Consider the following 24,488-nt stretch of genomic DNA (forward strand, 5'->3'; position numbering starts at 1 on the left):
AGCGTCAATCTTTTTAGTGTCAAATGTTGTCATTTTATACTGAAGTTTGCATTACAGTAAGTTAGTCTTTTTTCTTTGGCTTCATTTAGGAAATATACCAAGGCAATGTTTGCCAAGCACTCACTCCAGAACACTGGCTAAATACTTTAAACTGCAGCATATAAAGGGGTTACCTCAACTTGGTATTGGACCAAACTATTAATATATAATGCTTATTCATTAATGACTGGCTGTGAGCCTCCCATGTTTAAATGAATAAAAATCTCAAAGTAATAATATGAGATTATAGAAAGGTTTTGTACAATTAATTTCAAAAAAGCTCACTGCCTAAACTGGTAGTAAATGAAATAGACATGTAGAGGTATCTGCAAATTTCTGCCTGAACACCTAAAAGCACCAATGATGAAGACCCTTTAAGTGCCCCATAGAGGAAGGCCCTTTGGGTGTCCATGTTTGGATTATACCTTGTCCTGGAGATTTGTGGCTAAATATGGTTTCTGATCTTTTGCAGAACTGTATCTGTATCTATTTATGAAGTCTTGTTTGGTTCTTAACCGATCTCAATCATTGATTTGCTCTTTCAGACTGAGAGTCCAGTACATAAAATAAGGTGGCTAAGAGTTGTGTTGGATGAAGGGCACACAATCCGAAATCCAAATGCCCAGCAAACAAAAGCTGTTCACAGCCTGGATTCAGAGAGACGATGGGTGCTAACAGGTATGACCTGTGTGTTTTGTCCAAGGTGATGTGGCTTCTAGTTATGGGTCCTGTAGTCTCCTATTATATTTGGATAACTTTTTATACCTCTTAATGCTATGTAGCCTCCCTGACGGTATTCCTGAGTGTAGCTTGGGGTAAAGTTTCAGTACCACAAGTGTAACCCCGAGCTACACTCGGGCTTACCATGCGGCGCTGCTCCACGATCCCTTGATCACTTACCTTGTCCTGCGCTCCCGCGATGTCCCTCCTGCAGTGTCCCCGGCAATGTAATCCGGCGGATGCCGGCACCTGTCTTCTGGGTTCTGTCCCCTGCGAGCGTCGGGATGTACGGGGGACGGAACAGTGGGAAATTTGAAAATGACAAAAAATGACATTCAATAAAATCACATAGTAAAACATTACCGTATCAAACCATTTCACATACATTTTGTCCCGAGTGCTTTGTCCTGTGCCCTGCCTGCATTTTTACTGTTCTTTCTGCCTGGAAACTGAGAAATGTCCATGGCGTCCAAAAAGCGTCCCTTTAGGTCAAAAGTGGTTTTAGACCAGCTAGAGAACAGCGATAGTAAATTAGAACCACTTGCAGAATTGAGTGATAATGATTTGTGGGGAAATTCGTCATCAGACACTGAAAACGATTCTGCGATTTTGCTCAGTGATGGGTGAACTTGGCGCTATATTTCAAATTTCAGTGTTTTTGGTTTGATTATATTATTGAATTAAATGTATTATTATTTTTTATGATTATTTATTAAATTATAATTTATGATTTCGTGTTTCAAGTTTTATCCTACCCGGGATGTTTACTAGACTCTTGTTCGGACAGATTTTATTGAGTTATTCCTAAAAATTACAGGCCTACAATATAAAACGCCAAATTTCCATGCAAAATAATGGTATCGCTTTCAGCACCAAAAATCTGAAATAATCATACCGCCAGGGAGGTTAACACTTACCATGCCAAATTATGTAAAGAGACTTAAACAGGCAGAATGCTGGTAGCCTAACCTGTCAGAGTATGTAAAGGGCATTAGGATTTTAAGTAACATAAAAGGAAGAAAAGAACCATACCCTAGAAAAACAGGGAGACTGCAATTGCCGATTTCTCACCCTGCAAGTGCTATTTACCTTCCTGTCTTTCTGTCCTCTGACATTAATAGTTTTAATCAGTTGCCTACAACAATTACATAGATATGGAACTCTGACTTTACTGATTTGTATGCATTTTCTAGGTTAGTGACTCAATGTAATAATATCAGAAGTATGTCAAAGGGTCAAATTAGTCGCAAGGCAATTGGAATTTTCAAGATGCGATCAATGGAATCATTTGTGCTTTGACAAGGGCAGTTACAGGTATTGTTAACATCCTAATTGCAATCTCTTTTTTGGTAACATAGGTACCCCTATTCAGAACTCCTTGAAGGATTTGTGGTCAATTCTCTCTTTCTTAAAATTGAAACCCTTCACAGCCAGGGAGTGGTGGCATCGCACAATCCAACGGCCAGTCAGCATGGGAGATCAGGGAGGCTTACGGTATGATAATGAATGTATTCTAATGTTTTTACCTTGAAGTGACTCTGTCAGTCTATCTAGTCATAACAATTTACTTTATTTGCCATACATTTCTTTATTAACATTAATATGTACTTCAGTCAAACCTGAAACATAGCATAGATATTCATACAGGCACACAGCCTACTTGCACAGAGCTTTATACTGGCAGTGATTGAGTACAGCTGCCCAGCAATTTACATGGTGTAAAGTCCTTTGCTTGACAGTAACCTTATATGTTGGGAACACCTAATCCTAAGATTCTGGAGGCCACATAGCAGGCACCCTAAGGTAAGGTTTATTATTGGTCATAATATGAAATATATTCATTTCCACATTGAAATGTAAATATTTCTAGCCTACCTGTAGGAAAGATGTTGAAGTTTGTAAACTTACATTCTGAAAAATCCCAAATTTTTACTACACACACACACTCACACACTCACACACTCTCTCTCTCTCTCTCTCTCTCTCTCTCCTTCCAAAAGTATTTGGGCGTCGGATGCAGTGGTGTAAAGCACGCCACCACTGGACTGTAGAGCAGTGGAGACTTGTCTTCCGGAGTGACGGATCACGCTTCTCTGTCTGGCAATCCGATGAATGTGTCTGGGTTTTGTGGTTGCCAGGAGAACAGTACTTGCCTGACTGCATTGTGTCAAGTGTAAATATTTTTTGTTAAGTTGTTAGGGGTAAAGTTCCTCTTTAGGACAACTTGCTAGTAAACTTAGTAGCCTAGGTATGTCCTCCCAGAACGATGCTTCTCCCACCTGGCCATTTATGTGCAGTGGCCAGGTTGGAACAGCATTGTTCTGGGAGGGCATACTGGTACATCTTCATAGCAGCGAGATCTGTGATTGCTGTGTCCACAGAACACAGTGGATCACTGAATAGTGCACCGGGCCCTGGTACCTTCTGATCGCTGTGGTCTATCACTATAGTAAACTTTGACATCATGAATGGATACCAAATACAGTTAAAGCAATTGCTTTTGTAGTCATTGTGGGAAAAAAAAAAATCCCAACTCTTCCTACAGAGCAGTACAGTGTCACTATGGACTGCTATTGCACTGCTCTGGTAACAGTAAAAAAAAATTGTACTTGCTGTCACAAGAGCCAGTGTAGAGTCACTATGGTGACTGCACTGTACTGCTGTGGCAGTGATCATATACAATGGCTGGCTGCTCTGATATTACTGTATTTCAATGTCACCAACCATTGTCTCTGATCACCGCCACAGGAGTACAGTGCCACCAAATTTGTGCTGCCAGTCAGTTTCCCTAATCACTGCCGTCCACTCACGTCACAACAGTCATAGTGTCCCTTATCACCACCACACCAATCCCAGTGTCCCTGATTACTGCCAAACCAGTCATAGTGTCACCATAAGGACTTGTTTACATGTGCGATGCTCTCTAATGAGCCATCCATGTTCAAATTGCTGTTCAGAGAGCAGCAAAAATGCTTTTTATTGCCTCCTCACCACCTGCTTTAACCCCTCCTGCACAAGCACCCCTATGTACTTGAATGGGTCATGGTCGGCAGGCATACAAGGGGATAAATGCCTACTGCCGCTCTGAAACACCCCAGGTCGCTGCATCTGCAGCTAAAGGAGGGGTTGAGGGGCAACAAATCCGTGGCCCAACCAAGAAGTTTTACCACCCCCAGCCTCCTGTGTGTACGAGCCTTACAGTGCAGCCAGTCACAGTTCTCCGATCACTGCCAGACCAGTGTAGCTAGAAACAGTGTTCCTGATTTCCTCCACACCAGATCAGTGTAGCAAGCAATAGTTTTTTTGACCACCGCCATACGAATCCCAGTGTCACCAGACTAGTGTATGCCAGCAACAGTGTTTCTTATCACTGCCACACCAATCAGTGTTACCACACAAGTGTAAACCAGCAATGGTATCCTTGAGTGACCCACACCAGTCCCAGTGTCAGCAGACCAATGTAAGCTAGCAACCGTGTTCCTGATCACACTACACAAGTTCCACTGTTAGCAGACCAGTGCAGCAAGCAAGAGTGTTCCTGATCACCGCCACACCAGTGCAGCAAGCAAGAGTGTTCCTGATCACCGCCACACCAGTGCAGCAAGCAAGAGTCTTCCTGATCACCGCCACACCAGTGCAGCAAGCAAGAGTCTTCCTGATCACCGCCACACCAGTGCAGTATTGCATCTGCCTGCCACCTGTACAAACCCTGATCCTTTGTCTGTTTTCTGAAGATGTCTTTGGCAGTTTCTTTTGTTCTTCCTTTCTTTTAGCCTTCTGTCCTTCCTGGCCAGTGAACATGGCATTCCCGGGGGTAGCCATGTACCAGTAGGCTAGGCTTGCTTGGACTATATGAACTGGGAATGCTATAGGTGAGGTTACACATTTCCTGACCACTAATATAGAGGCAACCATTACAGTACATTGGTTTTGATACAGTTGGTTGATTTGTGTGATACACAAGATACAATGTCCAGTATATAATCAGTCCAAAAAATGAAAGGGTCTCACGTGTGATATTGACATACTCAGGAGTAACAAAATGTGTTTTGGGTTGTAATTCTAAGTATGCCCATGCTGTGTGCGAGAAATATCTTAATTAACTTACAGTTTTGTGTAAAATAAAAGAAAAAATAATAATTTTAATTTTCACATTTTACAAAAACTTGTGGCCAAGAAATAAAGTTTTCAAAAGACTCGTCATGCCTCATAGGAAATACGTTGGGGTGTGTGCTTTTGCAATTGTGGTCATTTTGTGGGTGTTTCCACTGGTTTGTTACTCAAGGGCCTCCAAAAATGTGATAGGTAACCAGGAAATTAGATGTGTGTATGACTCCCTATATGCTGCATAAAAGTTTATGTCTGCTGTATAGGGGTTTAACATTCTTTTCTTCCGGTTGCTCAATGGTTCACTTTAACTGTTTTCATCAGTTGATTCCTGTAGAAATCATCTCTTCTCTGATGCCAGTCCTCTTCAGAGCAATGAACATCTGACGCTGTGTTGGGTATCTGCTTATCTGCTGTCTGTGTTCGGATCCCATCCAGATTCTCCAACTTTGCTTCCCTTCCCTCCCCCCACTCACAGATTTTCCTTTCAAAGAATGAAAATTTTAAATTTTTTATATTGTAAATCTATATACACATTTAACATTTTAAATCACTATTACATCTGTATACATGAAAATTAAGACATTCATTTTTCTTTTAGCCGATTACAAGCACTTATTAAAAATATCACCCTGAGGAGGACAAAAACAACAAAAGTTAAAGGAAAGCCAGTACTGCAATTGCCAGAACGTAAAGTTTATATCCAGCACCTCAAACTTTCACCTGAAGAAAGAAAAATATATGAATCAATGCAGAATGAAGGAAAAGCTATTATTAGCAGGTAAGAGTTTGCACTGAGACTTTGTGGCCATTCTGACTCCTGTATTTAACTAGTTTCCGACTGCAGATAACCGAATGACGGCTACACTGTGGCCAGCCAGTTCTGGGAGGGCGTCATATGACATCCTCCCAGAGCGTGCTCTCCTGTGCGCCCCCGGCGATCTCCGTGATCGCTGTGTCCTACGGACACAGCTGATCACATGATGTGGTAAAAGGCCAATCACAGCGGCTTTTTACCATGTGATCAGTCGTGTCCATTGACACACTGATCACAGGGAATGCAATTGCCGGCTCTCGGCTGCACTTTCCTCCAGCTGTCAGAACATGGGATAATATCTGCCGAGAATCAGCAGTTTTCAGAGCAGGAATTGGTACCGATGATCAGGGCACCGATGATCAGGGCACTGATGATCAGTGCTCTGATGATTGGTGCCCAGCAGTGCCAGCCACCTGTGTCACTCACCTGTGCCCATCAGTGCCACCCACCTGTGCCAGTCAGTGCCCAGCAGTTGTGCCAGTCAATGCCCAGCAATTCCGCCAGTCAGTGCTGACTATCAGTACCCATAATCAGTGCCACCTATCAGTTCCACTTATCAGTGCCGCCTATCCATGCCACCTCATTAGTGCCGCTTATCAGTGCCCATCAGTGCAGCTTCATCAACGCACATCAGTGAAGGAGAAAAATTACCTGTTTGCAAAATTTTATAATAGAAACAAAGAAACTTTTTTTCAAATGTTTTGCTCTTTTTTTGTTTATAGCGCAAAAAGTAAAACACCAAGCGGCAAGTAAATACCACCAAAGGAAAGCTCTATTTGTGAGAAAAAATTATAAAAATTTCATATGAGTACAATGTTGCATGACCGCAAAATTGTCATTCAAACTGCGACAGTGCTGAAAGCTGAAAATTGGCCTGGTAAGGAAGGGGGTATAAGTGCCCAGTAGGCAAGTGGTTAAAAAGAATTCCTGCTGGAAGCCTATTTATGCTTCTGACCCTATGTTGTTGTTCACTGAGTCCTATGATTGGCTATCAGAGTGATCAGTCACTGTATAGCCCGCCCCATACTCTCTGGCCTCTTGAATAGACAAAAAGATGCATTGCTAGAGAAGTTTGTAAGGGTCATTTCACACTGCTGCTCTGCAGTTTTCATGCAGGTTACCTGTAGTTTCCCATGGATAGTAGTTGCGATGATATGTACAGTTTTACTAACAAATATCAAAATTGCAAAACTGGTTTCAGATGTTAGGATTTGGAAATCTCCCCCTGTTTTCTCTCATTTTTTTACTGGAAGATTCCCCCTTTGGATCTCTTAACCTCACCCCCACACCTGGGTGGTCATTTTGCCCCTATTTTTCTTTTCTTTTGGCTTCTACTCTCGGGAACAAACCCTTCCTTCCCTTTTTAAGCCCATGCCCCCATTAAGATCAGGTTCTCAGGCCTATACAGCACCTAGAGTCTGCACTCCTTTGAGCCTTGACGCCTAAATTCGTTCACGTTCTCCCAAAGTGTTTGCTAGGGGACTGTTTAGTCTCCACTGTTGCTCCTGTTAACAGTTGTTTTGGGTCCTGTTGGCCGCCACCTTTTCTTCCTGTGGGGCTCTTGCAACTGTTTAGCATGGGGACATCCTTTTTAATCGCCTCCTGTGTCCTGTCCTGTACGATAAAGATAAGAGGAATTTTAATGTAGCTGTAAATTCTGTATCTTGGAGTACAGTACAAAGCACAGGACTCTCCCCTCTCTTCTCGGTGTTCTTTTTATTGCTTGCTAACAAAACTGGAGCCTTCTTGAATGAAGCGGGGTCACATAGGGACACTAGGTGTGGACTCGGCAAAGCTTTTGCCAGTGTCCAATCACTTGAAGGTAGCGTAGGTATAACCTATGGTCGATGAATTGATTCTTTTGTACTGTACTCCAAAATACAGAATTTAGAGGTATGTAAAAATGGCTCTTTTTTCTGTATGTGCAGGATATTTAAAGAGAAAACATGTATACATGCAGTTTATAGAGATGTACTGCTTTTAAAAAAAATTTTTTTTCCTTGACATATGCTTAAGCTTGCATTCACACCTGAACAAAGCATATTCCTGATGATTTTGCAGCCTTTTTTTCTGGCATTTTTCTGTCGTATTACAGGCATTTTATTCAGGCATTTTATAGGCGTTTTTGCATGTGTATCAAGCGTCAGGAGGTTTTGTCCTGGGCTGGGCAAGGGGAGGAGGAGGAGAGGAACTCAAAAGGGGTAAAAACAAGTGTGAAAATGCACGTATCATGCTTTTACAGGCATTCCTATTGAAATCTCTAGGATCAAAAATGCCTGAATATGGTCAGATAAAAGCTCATGTACTTTTTTTGTGTTTAGGGCACCTGAGCGCACAAGTGTGAACAGACACAGCTAGAAAGAATGGGATTGTCAGGCATAGGGAAAGAAGCAGAAAAATGCTCAAGTGTGAATGGGGGCTTAATTGTATAACATGATGTTGGGATAAAAAAATACTAGTGTACTTACTGTAAATATACATTGTCTTTCAGGTACTTTAATGAAGGAACAGTCCTGACACATTATGCTGATGTGCTTGCAGTGCTTGTCCGATTAAGGCAGATCTGCTGTCACCCCCATCTGGTTCCAACCAGTCTGTCAAGTGCTCTGTCTGGTATAGTCTGATTTAATGGTTTCATTACACGTGCAGAATATTTTGTTAAGCTCAGATTTATGGTTCTTTTTTCCTTACAGTGAAATGGAAAATATGTGGATTACAATTTCTATGACATTCTAATTTTACACACTAGATGGAGCTGTTACACGTATGATAGATTGCTACATGTAGGCCTGCTATTGCTACAATTCTTCAAACAGCATATTTATTACAGCTGTTATCAGAGTTGTCGTGCTCAGCATGATGTGATGTAAGGTTCATTGGTTTCAGAGCACTTCCTAGAAAAGCCATTGCTGCTCTGAATGGAAAGGAGTTTCAGAGCCATCATATCTCATGGCACTTTATGGAGTTGTCTTAGGTATACCCAGCAGTGTGGAATCCCCAGTCACAGGGCACACTGGTAACATTTCCACATAGATGGCCTCGCAATGTCTTAGGTCAACCCAGCTGTGTTGAATCCCAGGGTCAACTCCATTAAACATAAGTAAACTGGTCTAAAGTGACTTGCTATCTGAAATGTATGTCAAGCCAAAAGCTTTTTTTCCTAGTTTGAGTGTAGAATGATTGTTGTTTTTTTTTTTTACTGCTATTTTGAATTTACCCTCAATTCCTCTCCTGCTCACAACAGTTTCACCATACAGAAAGTGAGGTAAAATTGTCAACAGGGATGCAGGCCAAAATAAAACCTGACATTAGTTCTAGCTTTTTTATAATCTACTATAGAAAGCATTTTTTTGTTTCTTTCTGTGTTTCTGTTAAAGAGTTCCTCTCACTTCCTATCTAGTATAATGTCAGCAGGATAGGTAGTGAGGGAAAATCTCTCTAATGGAGCCCCAAAAGCAATACAAATCTGACAGGGCTGCTCTAACCCTTTCCCACTCAGTCCAAAACAAGAAACAAAAGTTTGGACTGGACATACACAAGAACTGTAAAAATGATATCCTTAATTAAATCATATAGTGTGTGTCTATTTACATGTACATTTTCAGCCAGTTCAACCCCAGGCGAATTGCAAGAGAAACTGGTGAACAAGATAAAGATGGTGCTGAGCTCAGGCTCAGATGAAGAATGTTCTATATGTCTGGACTCTCTGAACATGCCAGTTATAACCCGCTGTGCACATGTCTTTTGTAAAGCATGCATTTGTCAGGTTATTCAGATAACTAAGGTAAGAGTTTTTCCTATTAAATTATGAGCTAGTAAACATTTTCAATCTTTAACCTGCATTTTTCCCTACAGCCAAATGCAGTGTGTCCTATGTGTAGAGGTGAATTGTACTTGGAGCATTTGGTGGAATGTCCGGAGGACGAGTGCGACCTGGGTGACAGCCAAAATAATAATCAGATGTGGATGTCCAGTTCCAAAGTAAGACATGCAATACATCCTTAATCTTAAAATCATTTTTATATAGGAAAGGTTTAAAACTCCTGTTTTGTTTTATGTTTTTTTTTTCTTTGCTGCCTGTGTTTTGCCAGGGAGTTTTCTTTTAACTTGTTATCCTACGGACAGAGAAAATCTTTAGAGTTGTCACAGGAACAGGTCTCCCCTCTAGATTTTCCCTCACCTCTTGCTCCGGTGACAACTGAAAATTATTTCTATTTCTCCTCACTTTGTCTCAGTGACAATGAGCACCAGGACCAATAGTGGGGTGTTTAACTCTTTCTTATTTTATCGACAACAAAAAGCCCTTGCATACACTTTAAGCCTAGTCTGAGACATAGTGTATTGTGTAGTCATACAAATGACATTCATTTTTGCATTACAGATCACTGCTTTAATGCATGCACTGACAGAACAGAAAGAAAAAGATCCAAATATCAAAAGTATAATTGTTTCACAGTTCACTGCGTTCTTATCATTGATCGAAACCGCTCTCAGGTAAGAAACCTTGAATGTATACCAGCATGGAGTGGATTTAATGATGCTCTTTTGTATACCAGTTTTTGTGTCCAAAATGTTGTCTGTTATCCATTTTATGGGAATCCATTTCACTTTCTGTTCTGGTGACTACTGAAGGAAACCGCAAACTAAAAGTATAGAGCTGTCACTGTAACAGGAAGAAAGAGGTAATCTCCCATTGGGGTCACTTGCTCCTGGCACATCTTTCAAAGATGGCATTTTTGCTCACTTTGAGGCAAAAGTCCCCTCACTTATTGTTCCCAAAAATTTTCACAGATGAAACACATACAACAGTAAAAACTTGACTAAGATTCTAACCCTTCCCCACACTCTTCAAAACTAAAAATATGTTTCTAGTTCCACTCTAACTCTTTTCTTGAGTTGTACCAGAAGGGTGCAGATACATCCGGAAAGCCACCCATAGTTGATGTCTGTTTTGGGTTGATGCTGCCAGATATTCATTCATAAAGACTGGGGAAGACAGATTTTGTGAAAGATTTGCATGTGTTCTAAAAGTGGTATCGTGTGCGCTAAATTCATGTCCATTTTGGAACCTGTGCTTGAATTTGGCTCATGCTGCGCCAATTTTTTTTTCTTTTAACATTTTATTGTTTTTCATCATGGTTTAAAAACAAAAAAAAAGAAAAAATGCTACAGCCAGGTAGTACAGCACATGCAGGTGCATACTATCCTTAACCAATGCCCAGAACATGGCACCGACATAACATGAGGTACAAAAAACATGTTGTGTTTGTGTAGCTCGTGCAGAAGTATGCAGATGCTCGAGGATATTTACCTAACAAACGTCCTTCCCTTTAAGGAGAGGATAGTAGTAGAAGTGAATACCTAAGTAGTGATCTCCTAGTCTAGACTGATACACAGGGTAAGAACTACATCATGGCTACATCCTCCAATCACTTCGCCCAGACCTTATCAACCTTATGGGTGCAGCCTCTGTGTGTGTAAGTGTCTTTTGTAGAGTGATAGGTTGGTGTTAACCAATTGCTTGCAATAGGCTATAGTGGGAGAAGGTTTTTTTCCAGTGCAGTGTAAGCACCTTCCTAGCATAAAACAGAAACAGTCCAATTAACGTTTTACCAGCAGTTATAGATGAGAGGCCATCTACCAGGCCCAGCAGGCAGATTCTGGGAGAGGGGGCAAAAGGGATCATTGATACTAAATGGATGAGATTAACCACTGCCTCCCAGTATGCCTTTATGACCGGACATGTCCAAAAATATGAAAAAAATCCCCCACTGCATGGTCATATCTCCAGCAAGCTGGAGAAAGAGACGGGTTGAGTCTTTGAATGGGGTGTATATTAAGCTCAATGTGTGATCTTGAATTGTATATGCCAATCTCTGACGGACAGCAGCTGTTTAAAAGGGATGCCCCACATGTCACTCCAGTCCTCATAATCCAAATCTGAGATATTGCGAAGCCATTTTTGCCTAAGCAAGGACAAATCCAGAAGCGACACCACAAGGAGGTGCATGTAGAGCATTGAGGCTGGTTTTGTGAGAGAATCAGTTCTTAACAAGGTTTCCAGATCTGAACATTCTAGCTGTAGGGGGTGATGTGGAAATTGAGCAGTAAAGGTGTGAGCAACCTGCAGGTGTCCAAAGAAACAATGGGATTGGATGTTATAATCAGAGCAAAGAGAAACAAAGGTCTTAAGTACCCATTATTAACAGTGTGAGAAATAGGTTTAATCTGATTTTTAGCCCAAGCCTGAGGGTCAGACAGGGTATAAAAATGGGGTAAATTTGGATTGTTCCAAAGTGGGGTATGATGGGAGATAGAGGTTAAAGCCTGAGGCTGTAAGCTAAGACTTGCATTCAAAGCTTTTAGGGTAGTCAGCATTGAAGGGGATGAGGGGGTAGGGGATCTTAAGTATCAGGGCTTTAAGGCTTCTAGGGAGTCCAGGATGGCTGCCTCTAGCATCATACACAAGTTAGAGACATCTAGTTGGAGCCACCAATCAGCAGATACTAGCTGTGTGGCGAGTTAGTATTTATGGCAATCTGGGAAAGCTAAATCACCATGCAGAGCTGGTCTTACTAAAGTGGTAAACATGTAGCGTGGGCTCTGTTGGTACCATAGGAAGGAGAACAATTGATTTAGCTGTGCAAAGAAAGATTTGGAATTTTAGCATTTTGTAAAACAGGAAGCAGATTAAGGGATATATAATCCGACACTGAGAGGGAAACTATTACTCCGAAGTAACAAAAAGAGTCAACCTGCTGCAACGGAGGGTCAGGTGGAGTATTTTCCTGTGCACCAGGATCAATAAAAAATACATAGATTTGTGCCAGTTAACATGAAGGTCTGTAACTGCAGACAAGGCTTCCAGAACTCTCAATGCACTCAGGAGCGAAGGGCCCGCATCATGTAGAAACAGCAAAAGGTCATCGGCACACAGGGTGCCAGAGGCATACAACTGACTATAGTAGTTGATAAATTCCCGTAGTATTTCCTCAGGAGAGGAGACCATAGACCCATCAGAAGCACAGATTTTGGATATAGAACTGAGGGGCCTATCATGTTGAGAAAGCATGTCCAAATATCTTCCATTTTTATCCCCCTGTTCAAACAAAAGTTGCCTGCTACTATGTAAATCTAATCTCACGACCTCAGCCATATGTAACTGCAAGTCCCTCTTAGCAGACAGTAGCTATTCAAAATCCTTTAAGGCGTCTGTGGTAGTATACTGCAAGGACCATTCGTCCACCTCCCTCTGAAGAGCCTTGAGATCCAGGGCCTGTTCAGTATGTATAGTGGATATGAGGGAGATGTATAAGCCCCTAACATAGGTGTTAAAGGCATCCCAAACTGAACCTGGAGAAGCAGACCCTTTGTTCATTGACTGTTGGACAGTGTCGGGTATTTTCTCCTCCTTTTTGGGATGAGAAATCCAGTGAGGACCCAGCCTCCATAAAGACATGTGACATATGGCAGAAGTTCGTATTGTTAGTGCCACCGAATGATCTGACAGCCCATTGGGGAAATACACTGTCTTTTGAACATCCGCCAACAACAAGGGGTTTGCAAACGTCAGATCAATGCAAGATGCTGGTTTATGAGAAATTAAGAAGCAAGAATAAACCCTAGAGGAGGGATTTTTCCACTTCTAAATCTCCCATAAATCCGCAATGCTTCTCCAATTATAGAATGCATGCAAGACAATTTTGCAAAATCTGTCTCTGTACACCAAAAGGTGGTTTTAATTAGCTCCACTCTAGAATCATCGGTATTTTATTGTGAATTTGGTGCAAGTGTTGCATCACAATATAGAAATGGAGCAAAGAAGAACTACCTGAATTTGGTGAATGAGTCGCTGTCAGAACCAAAACTGTTGCAGTTGTCTTTTTAATCAAGCACAACACATTAACATGCCAGAAAAGTGGCACAGCAGCTTTATTGAATTACAGCACAGGGCACTGGTGTTCGTAAACTGGTAAAATGCCAATTTATTAAACACAGCTCACTTACTCAATAAGTTCCAATAGACCAGCATGGGGAGCCCAGACCGATTTACAGAATTCCAAGGATGTAAGGTGGTGACAGCTGAATGGACCTGCAGTGATATGGAGGGCAGGCAGAACTAGTGGGAGAACCACAGCTGTCAAAACAAGCCAGTGATGTCAGAGTGGGTGTGGCTGTGACAGTTCAAAGGCTCTGCCTACTTTTAAAGCCTGCTTGACATCACAGACTTGTTTTGACAGCTGTGGTTCTCCCGCTGAGTGACCGCATATGCCGCTGGCTCTGGCTGCCTATCCTAGGCTCTGTTGGATGTGTCTTTTTTCCCTATCACTGCAGGTCTGTTCAGCTGTCACCACCTTACATCCTTGCCATTTTTGGTATCGGTCTGGGCTCCTCATGCTGGTCTACTGGAGCTTACTGTGTAAGTGAGCAAGTAGTATTTATTGGCTTTTAAGTGGCTTTATTGACTTCCCCCCCACTATCTTTCCAGAAGTCCAGCAGATAATTAGGCACATTGTGATGGTCATGATTAGAAAAGGATGTTTGATTTATTCTCACATAGAGCTACAAGAAAATAGCTACTGAAAAATTTTAAGGGTGGACATCTGGGAAACTTTGGTTTCCAATCTCCTGGATGCATATACTGTAAGCTTTCATCTGAACACCTGGATACATTTAAGGCCATCAACTTATGAAACCTAACAATTCCCACTGTAAACCAAAGCATTCATTTTTGGGTGGACTCTGCCTTAACAGTATTGCCATGTACAGTCATTTAAGCATTAGTGGCATTGGGTTAAAACTTCCAGCAACCAAGCAATGTATTACCAGCATGATTAAACTTTTCAAACTTGATGCTTAAATTCATTTACACAGAGCTTAGTCTCAGGTGGGTTACCAGGCATTGCATTACAGCACATGTTGCACACTTTACCATCATTTCACCCTAGAGCTTTTTAGAAGATACTCAAATGCTTCTTCCTGTCCTTTTGCTAGGAGGAATTTGCTACAGGACGGACACCACACAGGTTGATGCATACACCTTCCTGGATATGCTTACCCCCTTTCTGCACTCTACTCTGCGAGTACCCCATAGGGGGATACCCTCACTTAGAGCAATGGTGAAAACCATGTGCATGGGAACCACAGCCAAAGCTCAGGAAAACATTCGCTGTGCCGAAGGCCTGCAGAACACTTGCTTTTCTTGCAATGGAGCAGGAACCTATTAAAAAAAAAATGGTCTTTGCATCCGATTCCAGCTGTAGCTCTATCTCAGACATGCACTGCATGGTCTACTTAACTAAAACAGACTTTTCTGAAACTATGTCACAATTCCTTGTATGGATAATGGCATTAATAAACAACCATCACTGTCCAGGACTTAAGAGGTCCAGGCTCCTTTTCCACCCCCACCATCTCTATCTGAGTAAGAATTTCATATCTTGTATGGGATTATCTTCTGCTGCTATTTCTGTGTTTTTATGTACATGTGAGTGGCTTTTTAATAAATCTTCAGTTTTTATTCAAAATTACTACACTATGGGATTGGATTTTGTGTTCTTCCATTGCATGAGTTTGTGAGTTCAAGCTTGTGCTGCTGGATACTGCAGGTTGTCAAGGCTGTGCGTCAGCCAGGCATTCTCAGATCCTTTAATACAGAGATCCTGTGGTTCCGGTAAGGGCGTTTGCTGCACTTGGGTTCACCTGACGCTTTTGAATTTGTTACCTGTGGTGCTGTAGTTGTTTTCCTTATTTAGTTTTATATAGCACTGTTTTTACTCGGGTCATTATCTGCACATATATTGTGTTTATATTTTTTCACTAATAATATTGCCACAAGTTAATTTATTTAGATTTCAGCACATTAGTTTATGATTGTTAGCACTTGTATTTTATCGCCGTTTGGGATTGTTTAAGCCAACTGTGTTTTACCTGTTTCAGAGTACCTAAGATCTCGATATGCCTCCTCTAGAACAGGTGGATATAAAGAGGAATAAAGAGGTCCTGGAAGTGGTGTTATAGCAGGCCATGGAAGATTTTGTGCTATATATCTGATGTTACAGCTTCATGCAGTATTCTGTGTGCAAAGGCTTTGGCATTTTGCCATGCTGATTTGGGTATTAAAAGACCTGAATGAAGGGGTTCCCCCACTTTTAAAGGATTAGTAGATTAGAAGGTAAAAAATGTGCATTAATCATTTTTTTTATTAAGAGCCTGTAAAGCATTGCACCCATGATCAAGAGATTGAGGGTGCAATCTCAGGCTCCTGTAGACTGTCAGTGTGACTGTCTGCTTGTACCCTGTTATGAGTAGGGAGTTACTGAAAGACAGGAGGCATCAATGAACTACCTAGAGTGCTCAGCAGCACATTTAAAAAAAAATCCTGACCCCCTCTGTCACAACGGGGGCTCGGGCTGGTGGAAAAAAGGGGGGGGGGGGGCAGGGACTTGCTTCATCAGTAAAATGTTACATGTTGCACCCGGGATATGGGTGTAACTTGTTATGAAAGCATCTGTTACAGTTTGCTTTTCTCTAGGTCCCAGACTTGTGGCCTCAATTGGTGGTTTCAAAGGGGTACAAAATTGAGTTCCAAACTCTGGCATTGGATGCTGATAATTCCCTGGACTCAGTTCAGACTAATCTATGCTTTTCTCAAGTGCAAATTCTGTCTCGATTGCTCCACAAAATAGAGCAAGAGAAAAAAACAGTGATTCTCATTGCATCAAACTGGCCCAAAAGGTTCAGGTAAACAGACATACTCAGACTTCTAGGATGACTCCTGGTCATTCCCAAACAGGTCAGATCTGATATCTCAACTCCTCCTGTACCATCTTTCTTAGTTACTCAAGGTGATTTTAGGATCAAACCACCCTTACAGCACCTTGTTCTCCCTTGGGACCTCAATTTGGTTCTTTCTGTCCTGCAGAAGCCACACTTTGAACCCATCAGGGAATTCCCTTTGGATGAACTCTTTCACAAGGTAGCCCTCTTGGTGGCTATCAGATCTGTCAGACATGTCTCCGAGTTAGCATCTCTCTCTTGTAAAAAGCCATTCCTCATTCTTCACAAGGACAAGGTGGTCCTGCGCCCAGGACCCTCCTTTCTTTCTATGGCAGTGTCAGCCTTCCACCTCAATGAAGACATAGTACTTGCTTCATTGTGTCCTACTCAAAAGCACCCAAAGGAGATTGCTCCTCTGTCTGGATGTGATCATAGTCTACCTCAAAACTACAGCTTCCAGACTCATTGTTGCTAAGTGGGTACGAAAAAAAAATCTCAAGAGTTTATACGCTAAAGGTCAAAGCACCTCTTGCACCAATATGTGCTCACTCTACCAGATAGGTAGGAGTTTCCTGGACATTTCAACATCAAGCCTCTTTTACCCAGCTTTGTAAGGCCACCATCTGCTTTTCTGTTCACACCTTTTCAAAGTTCTACCAGGTAGATATCTACTTTTCTAAGGAAACAGGATTCAGCTGCAAGGTTCCTGCAGCTGCACTCTGAGATGGGTCTGTTGGCCCTTGTTATTGTTGGGCCAGTGGACACTATTCTGTTTGCCTTGTTGCCCTCCCTTCTTATTCATTGCTAAGACAAAAGGAATTTTGACTTGCCTGTAAATTCCTTATCTTGGAGTGCAGTACAGTACAGTACAAAACACAGTTCACCCTCCCCTCTGTTACTCTTCATTGCTTTCTAAAAGGGGGTGTCTCCAAAAAGCTTTGCCAATGTCTAATCAACTGAAGGTACCGGCCTATTACCCAGGGTCTATGAATATAAAGCCTGTGCCCTATAAGGTACTGCAATATATGGAATTTACAAGCAAGTCAAAAGTCTTTTCTTTTTTTAATGTACCTAAAAAATCCATATATTTGGAGTACAGTAAAATATATATAGCATGTACAATAGCTAGAGAAGCTATATTGTACATTTCTCAAAAAAATTAAAGGAACACTTTAATAAAGTCAGTTAAATAGCAGAAGGGGTTGTTAATCAGTTTCAGCTGCTTTGGTGTTAATGACATTAACAACAGGTGCACTAGATGGGCAACAGTGAGATGACCCCCAAAACAGGAATGGTTTTACAGTTGGAGGCCACTGACATTTTTTCCCTACTCATCTTTTCTGACTGTTTGTTTTACTAGTTTTGCATTTGGACCTTACAGAGGTTGCACAGGCAGTCTAACTCCTCCAGGATGGCACATCAATTCGTGCCATTGCCAGAAGGTTTGTTGTGTCTCCCAGCACAGTCTCAAGAGCATGGAGGGGATTCCAGGAGACAGGCAGTTACTCTAGAAGAGCTGGACAGGGCCGTAGAAGGTCCTTTACCCATCAGCAGGACCAATATCTGCTCCTTTTGTGCAAGGAGGAACAGGATGAGCACTGCCAGAGCCCTACTAAATGACCTCCAGCAGGCCACTGGTGTGTATGCCTCTGATCAGACAGGGCATTAAATGAAAGGAAATGACAGGATGCATCTCACCATTTCCCCTTGTGGGCTACAGTAGATTTGTTAGACTCCCATCCGATACCACTCTCTTCCGCACCGTGGCTTCCTTTTTATCATCGTTCATCAACCCTTAGCCCGACGCTGAAGCTTTCGCTTCGTCTTTGGGATTCCATTAAATATTCCGCTGGCCTTGTCTCTACCCATCTACTGTTGTTACGTCTGTTACATAACCCGTTATTCCCTCCAGGCCAGGACTATCCTAGGCAATTTGCCTGGTGGCAAACACATGGCTTTTATGATGTACATTCGCTGCTATCTCCCACTCGAATACTTACCTTTGAAACCCTGCGCTCTTCCTATAACATTCCTTTGCGGGAACACTTCGGTTACCTTCAACTCTGTCATTTTGTTAATACACTAATACGGACGCACTCGGGACCTTACTGTCTGTCCCCCTTTGAAAGCCAGTGCAGACATAGACCCCATGCTCCGGGTCTGAACTCTTTGGTCTACTCTGCCATTATTTCTTATAGAACTCCTCCGGTTCGTTCCTATCACCAACGTTGGCAGTCGGAACTTGGGGGACTTTGGATCAACAGGATTGGCGGACCATGACCCAAGCATTGTCTAAATGTTCGAGGAATGTCATCATTCTCGAAAACGCCTACAAAATTCTTTATCGATGGTATTATACGCCTGCTCGTCTAGCTAATTTTATCCCCACATATTCTCTGGCTTGTTTCCGGGGGTGCCAACAATTGGGTACTATGGTTCACATCTGGTGGACTTGCCCTAAGGTTAGCAGATTGTGGATTAGGGTTTATGCCCTTCTCCGGACTATGCTTCATGCAGACATTAAGCGTAACCCGTACGAAGCGCTCCTATTTAAACCACTGGAGGGCCTTCTCCGCTCTGAACGGCAGCTGGCATCACATTTATTTATGGCTACTAAACTATTGCGAGGGCTTGGAAGACTCCTCTCCTCAGCTTCGAGGCTGTCAAAAACCGGATGAACTTCATAATGGTTAATGAAAAATTGACAGCTATACTGTTGGATAACAAAAATAATATAAGTGGTGAAGCGCTCAACTTAAATAATCAAAAACTAGTGCAATATCCCCATATATAAATATCACATCCCTAGTGGTATAATGATACCCAAATGATAACCCTTAAGCTATGCAGATATACAAATAATAATAATATAAATAATAATGAATGACAAACTAGTGCAATATCTTCATATATACATAATATATCCCTGGTGATATAGTGATAAACAACTAATATCTCTTAGACTGTGCAAAAGTGATACTAAAATACAATTAATAATACCAATTTACATGAAATATTAATTACAATAAATTAAATAGTGATGCCACACTGTGCAAAATTATAGAAAAGTGTTCAAATAATGTCACTCCATGCTACAATAGAGCGCAGGGGGATTTCTGTATATATACTGTTGGATACCCATACAAAATTCCTGCAGATATGGTGTCCCTGGCTGGATACAGCCCACCCATCGAGATTTGGCCAGTCCCTTCTGTCGATTTGAGGATCGATTCTGTTGCGATCGCCCTGGAGCCCTTTTGTGTCTGTCTTTGTTTTTATGTTTTGTTTTTGTCCTCGTCTTTTCATCGATTGTCCCTCTCTATTCGTCTGCCTAATCTGTTCTTATGCCAATTATAATGATTGTGATCATTGCTCTAAGTGCTACATCTGCAATACTACCTATGCAACCCGGACTCCTTTGTGAGCCCAATGTCTGGAATATTATTATTATTATTATACAGTATTTATAAAGCGCCAATAGTTGGCTCAGCGCTGTACATTATATGTATTAACATCTGGAGAGGCCTTACTTCAGGCATCTCCTGTTTTCAATGCGCTGATATAACAAACATTTTTATTATAATTTGCATTTTCGTTGTCCTCCAAATGTTTGCTCATTGTTTCCCCCTTACCCCCCCTCTTTTTTTTTTCCACTTTCCCCGTCTTCTCTTCCATGACACTTAAATACTCAGATTATGCTTATGTTTCTACCAGTATATGCTCTGAAATATTTCTAAAAATGCCCTGTATGTCTCATATTTGTTGGTCAATGTATATCTTTCTCGAATGTGTGTTTATCTCTGCTTATTCTATAATAAAACCCTTTGTAAAAGAAAGGAAATGACAGGAAATTAAAATAAGTTCACCTTTCATAACATGTTACACCCATATTCAGGGCGTACCGTAACATGTTATGAATAGACCAGTCCCCGCTCCCCCTCCTTTGACAGCTGGTGGGGGATCTTTTCCTACCGCTAGCTATCAAAATGTAAAAAATAAAATGAGAAACTACAAGTCCCATCAGCCTTAGGGGGCTTGTAGATCTCAATAAACTACTGTGGCTCTGGGATGCAACTTGGTAGTTCATTGATTCTTCCTGTCAGTATATCTGCTTGCCAGTACATCCCGTACGAGCAAGCAGATATACTGACAGGTCTGCAGGAGATAGTTTACAAGTTCCTGCAACAAAAAATAATAAATGGACTTTTTTTTTACCTGTAAAAAAATGTGCATTTATTATTTTTTTGCAGAAGGTGAACTTATCCTTTAACTGTCCCTGCAGTGGATCTGTCTATCTCATGCCTTAAAAAGAAACTCCTAATACTCCTCTCATATTTTTTCCTTCTCTTATCTGTGTTGCTGGGTTCTCTTAAAACAGATACCCGTGCAGCACTGTCCCACTAAGATCCACTTTTCAGGTGACATAGTCCAGTTCCTGCTGCACCATCTTGGTCCTTTTCCAGGTTCAAAAACTTACCAGGGGACCAAGACTTTGAAATATTTAGTTATCAATATTATATCAATATTTTGAGTTCCTTTAATCCCTGATGAAGTGGATAAAGTGTGGCCCTTGAAACGCATTGTATATAAAGTTTATTAAATATTAGGAATACATTTTTTTTTTCTGGATTTCAATTTCTTGCTGTGCCACTCTTTTGATTCAACTGTTTGGTTTCATGGAAGCAGCCCACATATCACCCAGATACCTTAATGGAATAATATCAGTTTAGTTTTCAATATACTAATCATAGGTAATAAGCAATATCCACCTAAAGTTCCAGCACTATAGAATCTGCTATCTCTTCTGGGTTCAGGCAACCAGCTGGCAATGATGTGCTGGCTCACCCTCTGGCCTGTCTGTGTGTCTGGTCCTGCAGCCTCCTGTTAGATGTAACCTGAGTAGGCTGTGAGATCAAGGACACATCATTATTGCTTAGGCCAGAATGGTGGTAGTGGGTAGGCCGAAGTAATTAAAAAAAAAAATAAACTGAAAAAAATCAGCATTTGGTTGGGCAGGGAAGGTTTAAATGGAAAAAACTCTTTTGGGAGTCAAATTATACTTTAACAAATTGGTGATTGTTCCTGATGAGGATGCCCCAGTGTTTAAATATCCCATTAACAAACATCTGAAATCCCTTTTCAAATATTTATTTTCACTAACAGGCACTGCGATGCAACCTGAGATAGAACTAATGTCAATTTGAGTTATTAGGTGAAAAGACTAAACATATGTCTAAAGAACCAGCTGCTGTCCATTCATTTCTTATATTTTATACATTTTTTGTTGTCAGGTTAATGGATAAATGTTCAGTTTGATTACCGAATGAGTATTCTGTCTGTGAATTGGTGGAGATCTCTTTGGCTGAATTGTTTTGTTGGTCTGCAGGTGATCAATGAAAAGAAATGTTTGCTGCAGATACACTTTGATGGAGTATGTCTCTTTGGGACCTCATTAGTTCTCTTCAGCATGAAGAGATGGCCCCATATCAGGAGGGGACGTCAATTAGCATTTATAGACTTCTGGTTTGCAAGCATCTCAAATGGGTAAAAGATGTCAGGTTGTACCTCACAGGACACAGGGCTTCATAATCATAACCATTAGGTTATACTGCCACCTTGAGGTGAATGGACACTGGCTAGAAAAAAAGCATGCTTACTTGGCTAGACTTAACCTCTCCTAGTACAGCTTATCCTCAGTTTTGTGCTAGGGTCCTTAGGTGAATAATGTGTATATGATATTTCTTTCAAGACTTTGCTCCGTGACGTTACCCAGTGGTTTTTCACAGCCACTTCTGCACACTCCTGCTGAGGACGGGAAGGCTTAATCTGGATCAGTTTTTTACAGTCCTTCAGTCCTGGGTCTGAGAGGGACAGTACCCAGATTTCAGATGACCTGTAATGTTGCTGATCAGCACTAGATCATGTGGGCAGTAAACCACAAGAGGAAAAAATAAAACATTTCCCTGCAAGGTAATGTCATAATGTGCTAGTATGCATCGAATACTAGCACATTATGTAAAACTTACCTTAAAACAAAACTCTCCAGCGGCTCACTGTCACCGCTGTAGAGGCTTCCATCTTCACCTGGTCCTTCTTCCAGGTTCCCGCTCTCCAGCTGTCTGACAGGCCAGGCCCCACGATGACTTCACTCTCGCACATGCGCGCAGGAGTCCCAGGCCATGGTGCACAGCTCGGAAGGAACGGTACAGGTATGCCGTTCCTTCAGAGTGCATGCGACGGCTTTAAGAAAGATAGATATAATATCTCCTAAATGGTGCATGTTTCGGAGATACTCATTTTACCTACAGGTAAGCTTGATTATAAGCTTACCTGTAGGTAAAATAAAAAAAATTAGTTTACTACCACTTTAAGGCTCTACAGCCTTGGCTGGTGGTGTTTGGTGGATCCCCATTGGTGTGGCAGTCCCTCTTTGTGTTCCCATTTTCTGGGGTTTCTGGTCTGTGTGCAGCTGTCCCATAGCCATGTAGTATAGGGGCGGGACCTGGCCGTAGAGCACTTGCAATGCGGAAAGCCATCATTTGCCCTTGTGTGTGCATGTATGTATGCCATTTTAGTTCCCCAGGAGGTTTAAAGAAACGTGCTATTAGCATGTCCTGATACAGAGGAACTTCTCTATTCTGTTTGGCAGCAGCTTCAACTCCAGTGCTCTCATAGCAAGTATATTGGATACTTTGTTCAGGCATCTCTTGCCTCTATCAGGTGTCTTGGCTCTTGGCAGATGCTACTCTTGGATGGGTGGCCATTCCCATATCTGTGGAAGTAGGTCTGTCACCCTCAGCAAGCCATGAAGGTGCTTAGGCAGAGAGTAAAAGGGAAGGATGATGGGTGCTCCCAAATCTATTTATCAGGTAAGGTACAATAGGTAAGGTACAGTCAGGTCCATAAATATTGGGACATCGACACAATTCTAACATTTTTGGCTCTATACACCACCACAATGGATTTGAAATGAAAAGAAGATGATGTGCTTTAACTGCAGACTGTCGGCTTTAATTTGAGGGTATTTACATCCAAATCAGGTGAATGGTGTAGGAATTACAACAGTTTGCATATGTGCCTCCCACTTGTTAAGGGACCAAAAGTAATGGGACAATTGGATTCTCAGCTGTTCCATGGCCAGGTGTGTGTTATTCCCTCATTACCCCAATTACAATGAGCAGATAAAAGGTCCAGAGTTCATTTCAAGTGTGCTATTTGCATTTGGAATCTGTTGCTGTCAACTCTCAAGATGAGATCCAAAGAGCTGTCACTATCAGTGAAGCAAGCCACCATTAGGCTGAAAAAACAAAACAACCCCATCAGAGAGATAGGAAAACCGTTAGGCGTGGCCAAAACAACTGTTTGGAACATTCTTAAAAAGAAGAAACGCACCGGTGAGCTCAGCAACACCAAAAGACCCAGAAGACCACGGAAAACAACTGTGGTGGAAGACCGAAGAATTCTTTCCCTGGTGAAGAAAACACCCTTCACAACAGTTGGCCAGATCAAGAACACTCTCCAGGAGGTAGGTGTATGTTTGTCAAAGTCAACAATCAAGAGAAGACTTCACCAGAGTGAATACAGAGTGTTCACCACAAGATGTAAACCATTGGTGAGCCTCATAAACAGGAAGGCCAGATTAGAGTTTGCAAACAACATCTAAAAAAGCCTTCACAGTTCTGGAACAACATCCTATGGACAGATGAGACCAAGATCAACTTGTACAAGAGTGATGGGAAGAGAAGAGTATGGAGAAGGAAAGGAACTGCTCATGATCTTAAGCATACCACCTCGTCAGTGAAGCATGGTGGTGGTAGTGTCATGGCGTGGGCATGTATGGCTGCCAATGGAACTGGTTCTCTTGTATTTATTGATGATGTGACTGCTGACAAAAGCAGCAGGATGAATTCTGAAGTGTTTCGGGCAATATTATCTGCTCATATTCAGCCAAATGCTTCACAACTCATTGGACGCCGCTTCACAGTGCAGATGGACAATGACCCAAAGCATACTGCAAAAGCAACCA

At 41.7% G+C, this 24,488-nt stretch overlaps 1 protein-coding gene across 1 annotated transcript in view; it reads left to right on the forward strand.

The window, feature by feature from the left end:
- HLTF (helicase like transcription factor) overlaps positions 1–24,488 on the forward strand; it is a 94,056-nt gene that overhangs the window by 49,765 nt on the left and 19,803 nt on the right. Inside the window, exons 15-21 of the mRNA XM_089669525.1 lie at positions 585–717; positions 2,118–2,253; positions 5,468–5,647; positions 8,175–8,296; positions 9,289–9,467; positions 9,539–9,664; positions 10,065–10,177. Of these exons, the coding sequence (XP_089525651.1) occupies positions 585–717; positions 2,118–2,253; positions 5,468–5,647; positions 8,175–8,296; positions 9,289–9,467; positions 9,539–9,664; positions 10,065–10,177 (989 nt within the window). The remainder of the gene's footprint in view (positions 1–584; positions 718–2,117; positions 2,254–5,467; positions 5,648–8,174; positions 8,297–9,288; positions 9,468–9,538; positions 9,665–10,064; positions 10,178–24,488) is intronic.

Source organism: Staurois parvus, unplaced genomic scaffold (assembly GCF_062004578.1).
Source record: "Staurois parvus isolate SC_StPar_1 unplaced genomic scaffold, SC_StPar_1.0 ptg000078l, whole genome shotgun sequence".
NCBI lineage: Eukaryota > Metazoa > Chordata > Amphibia > Anura > Ranidae > Staurois > Staurois parvus.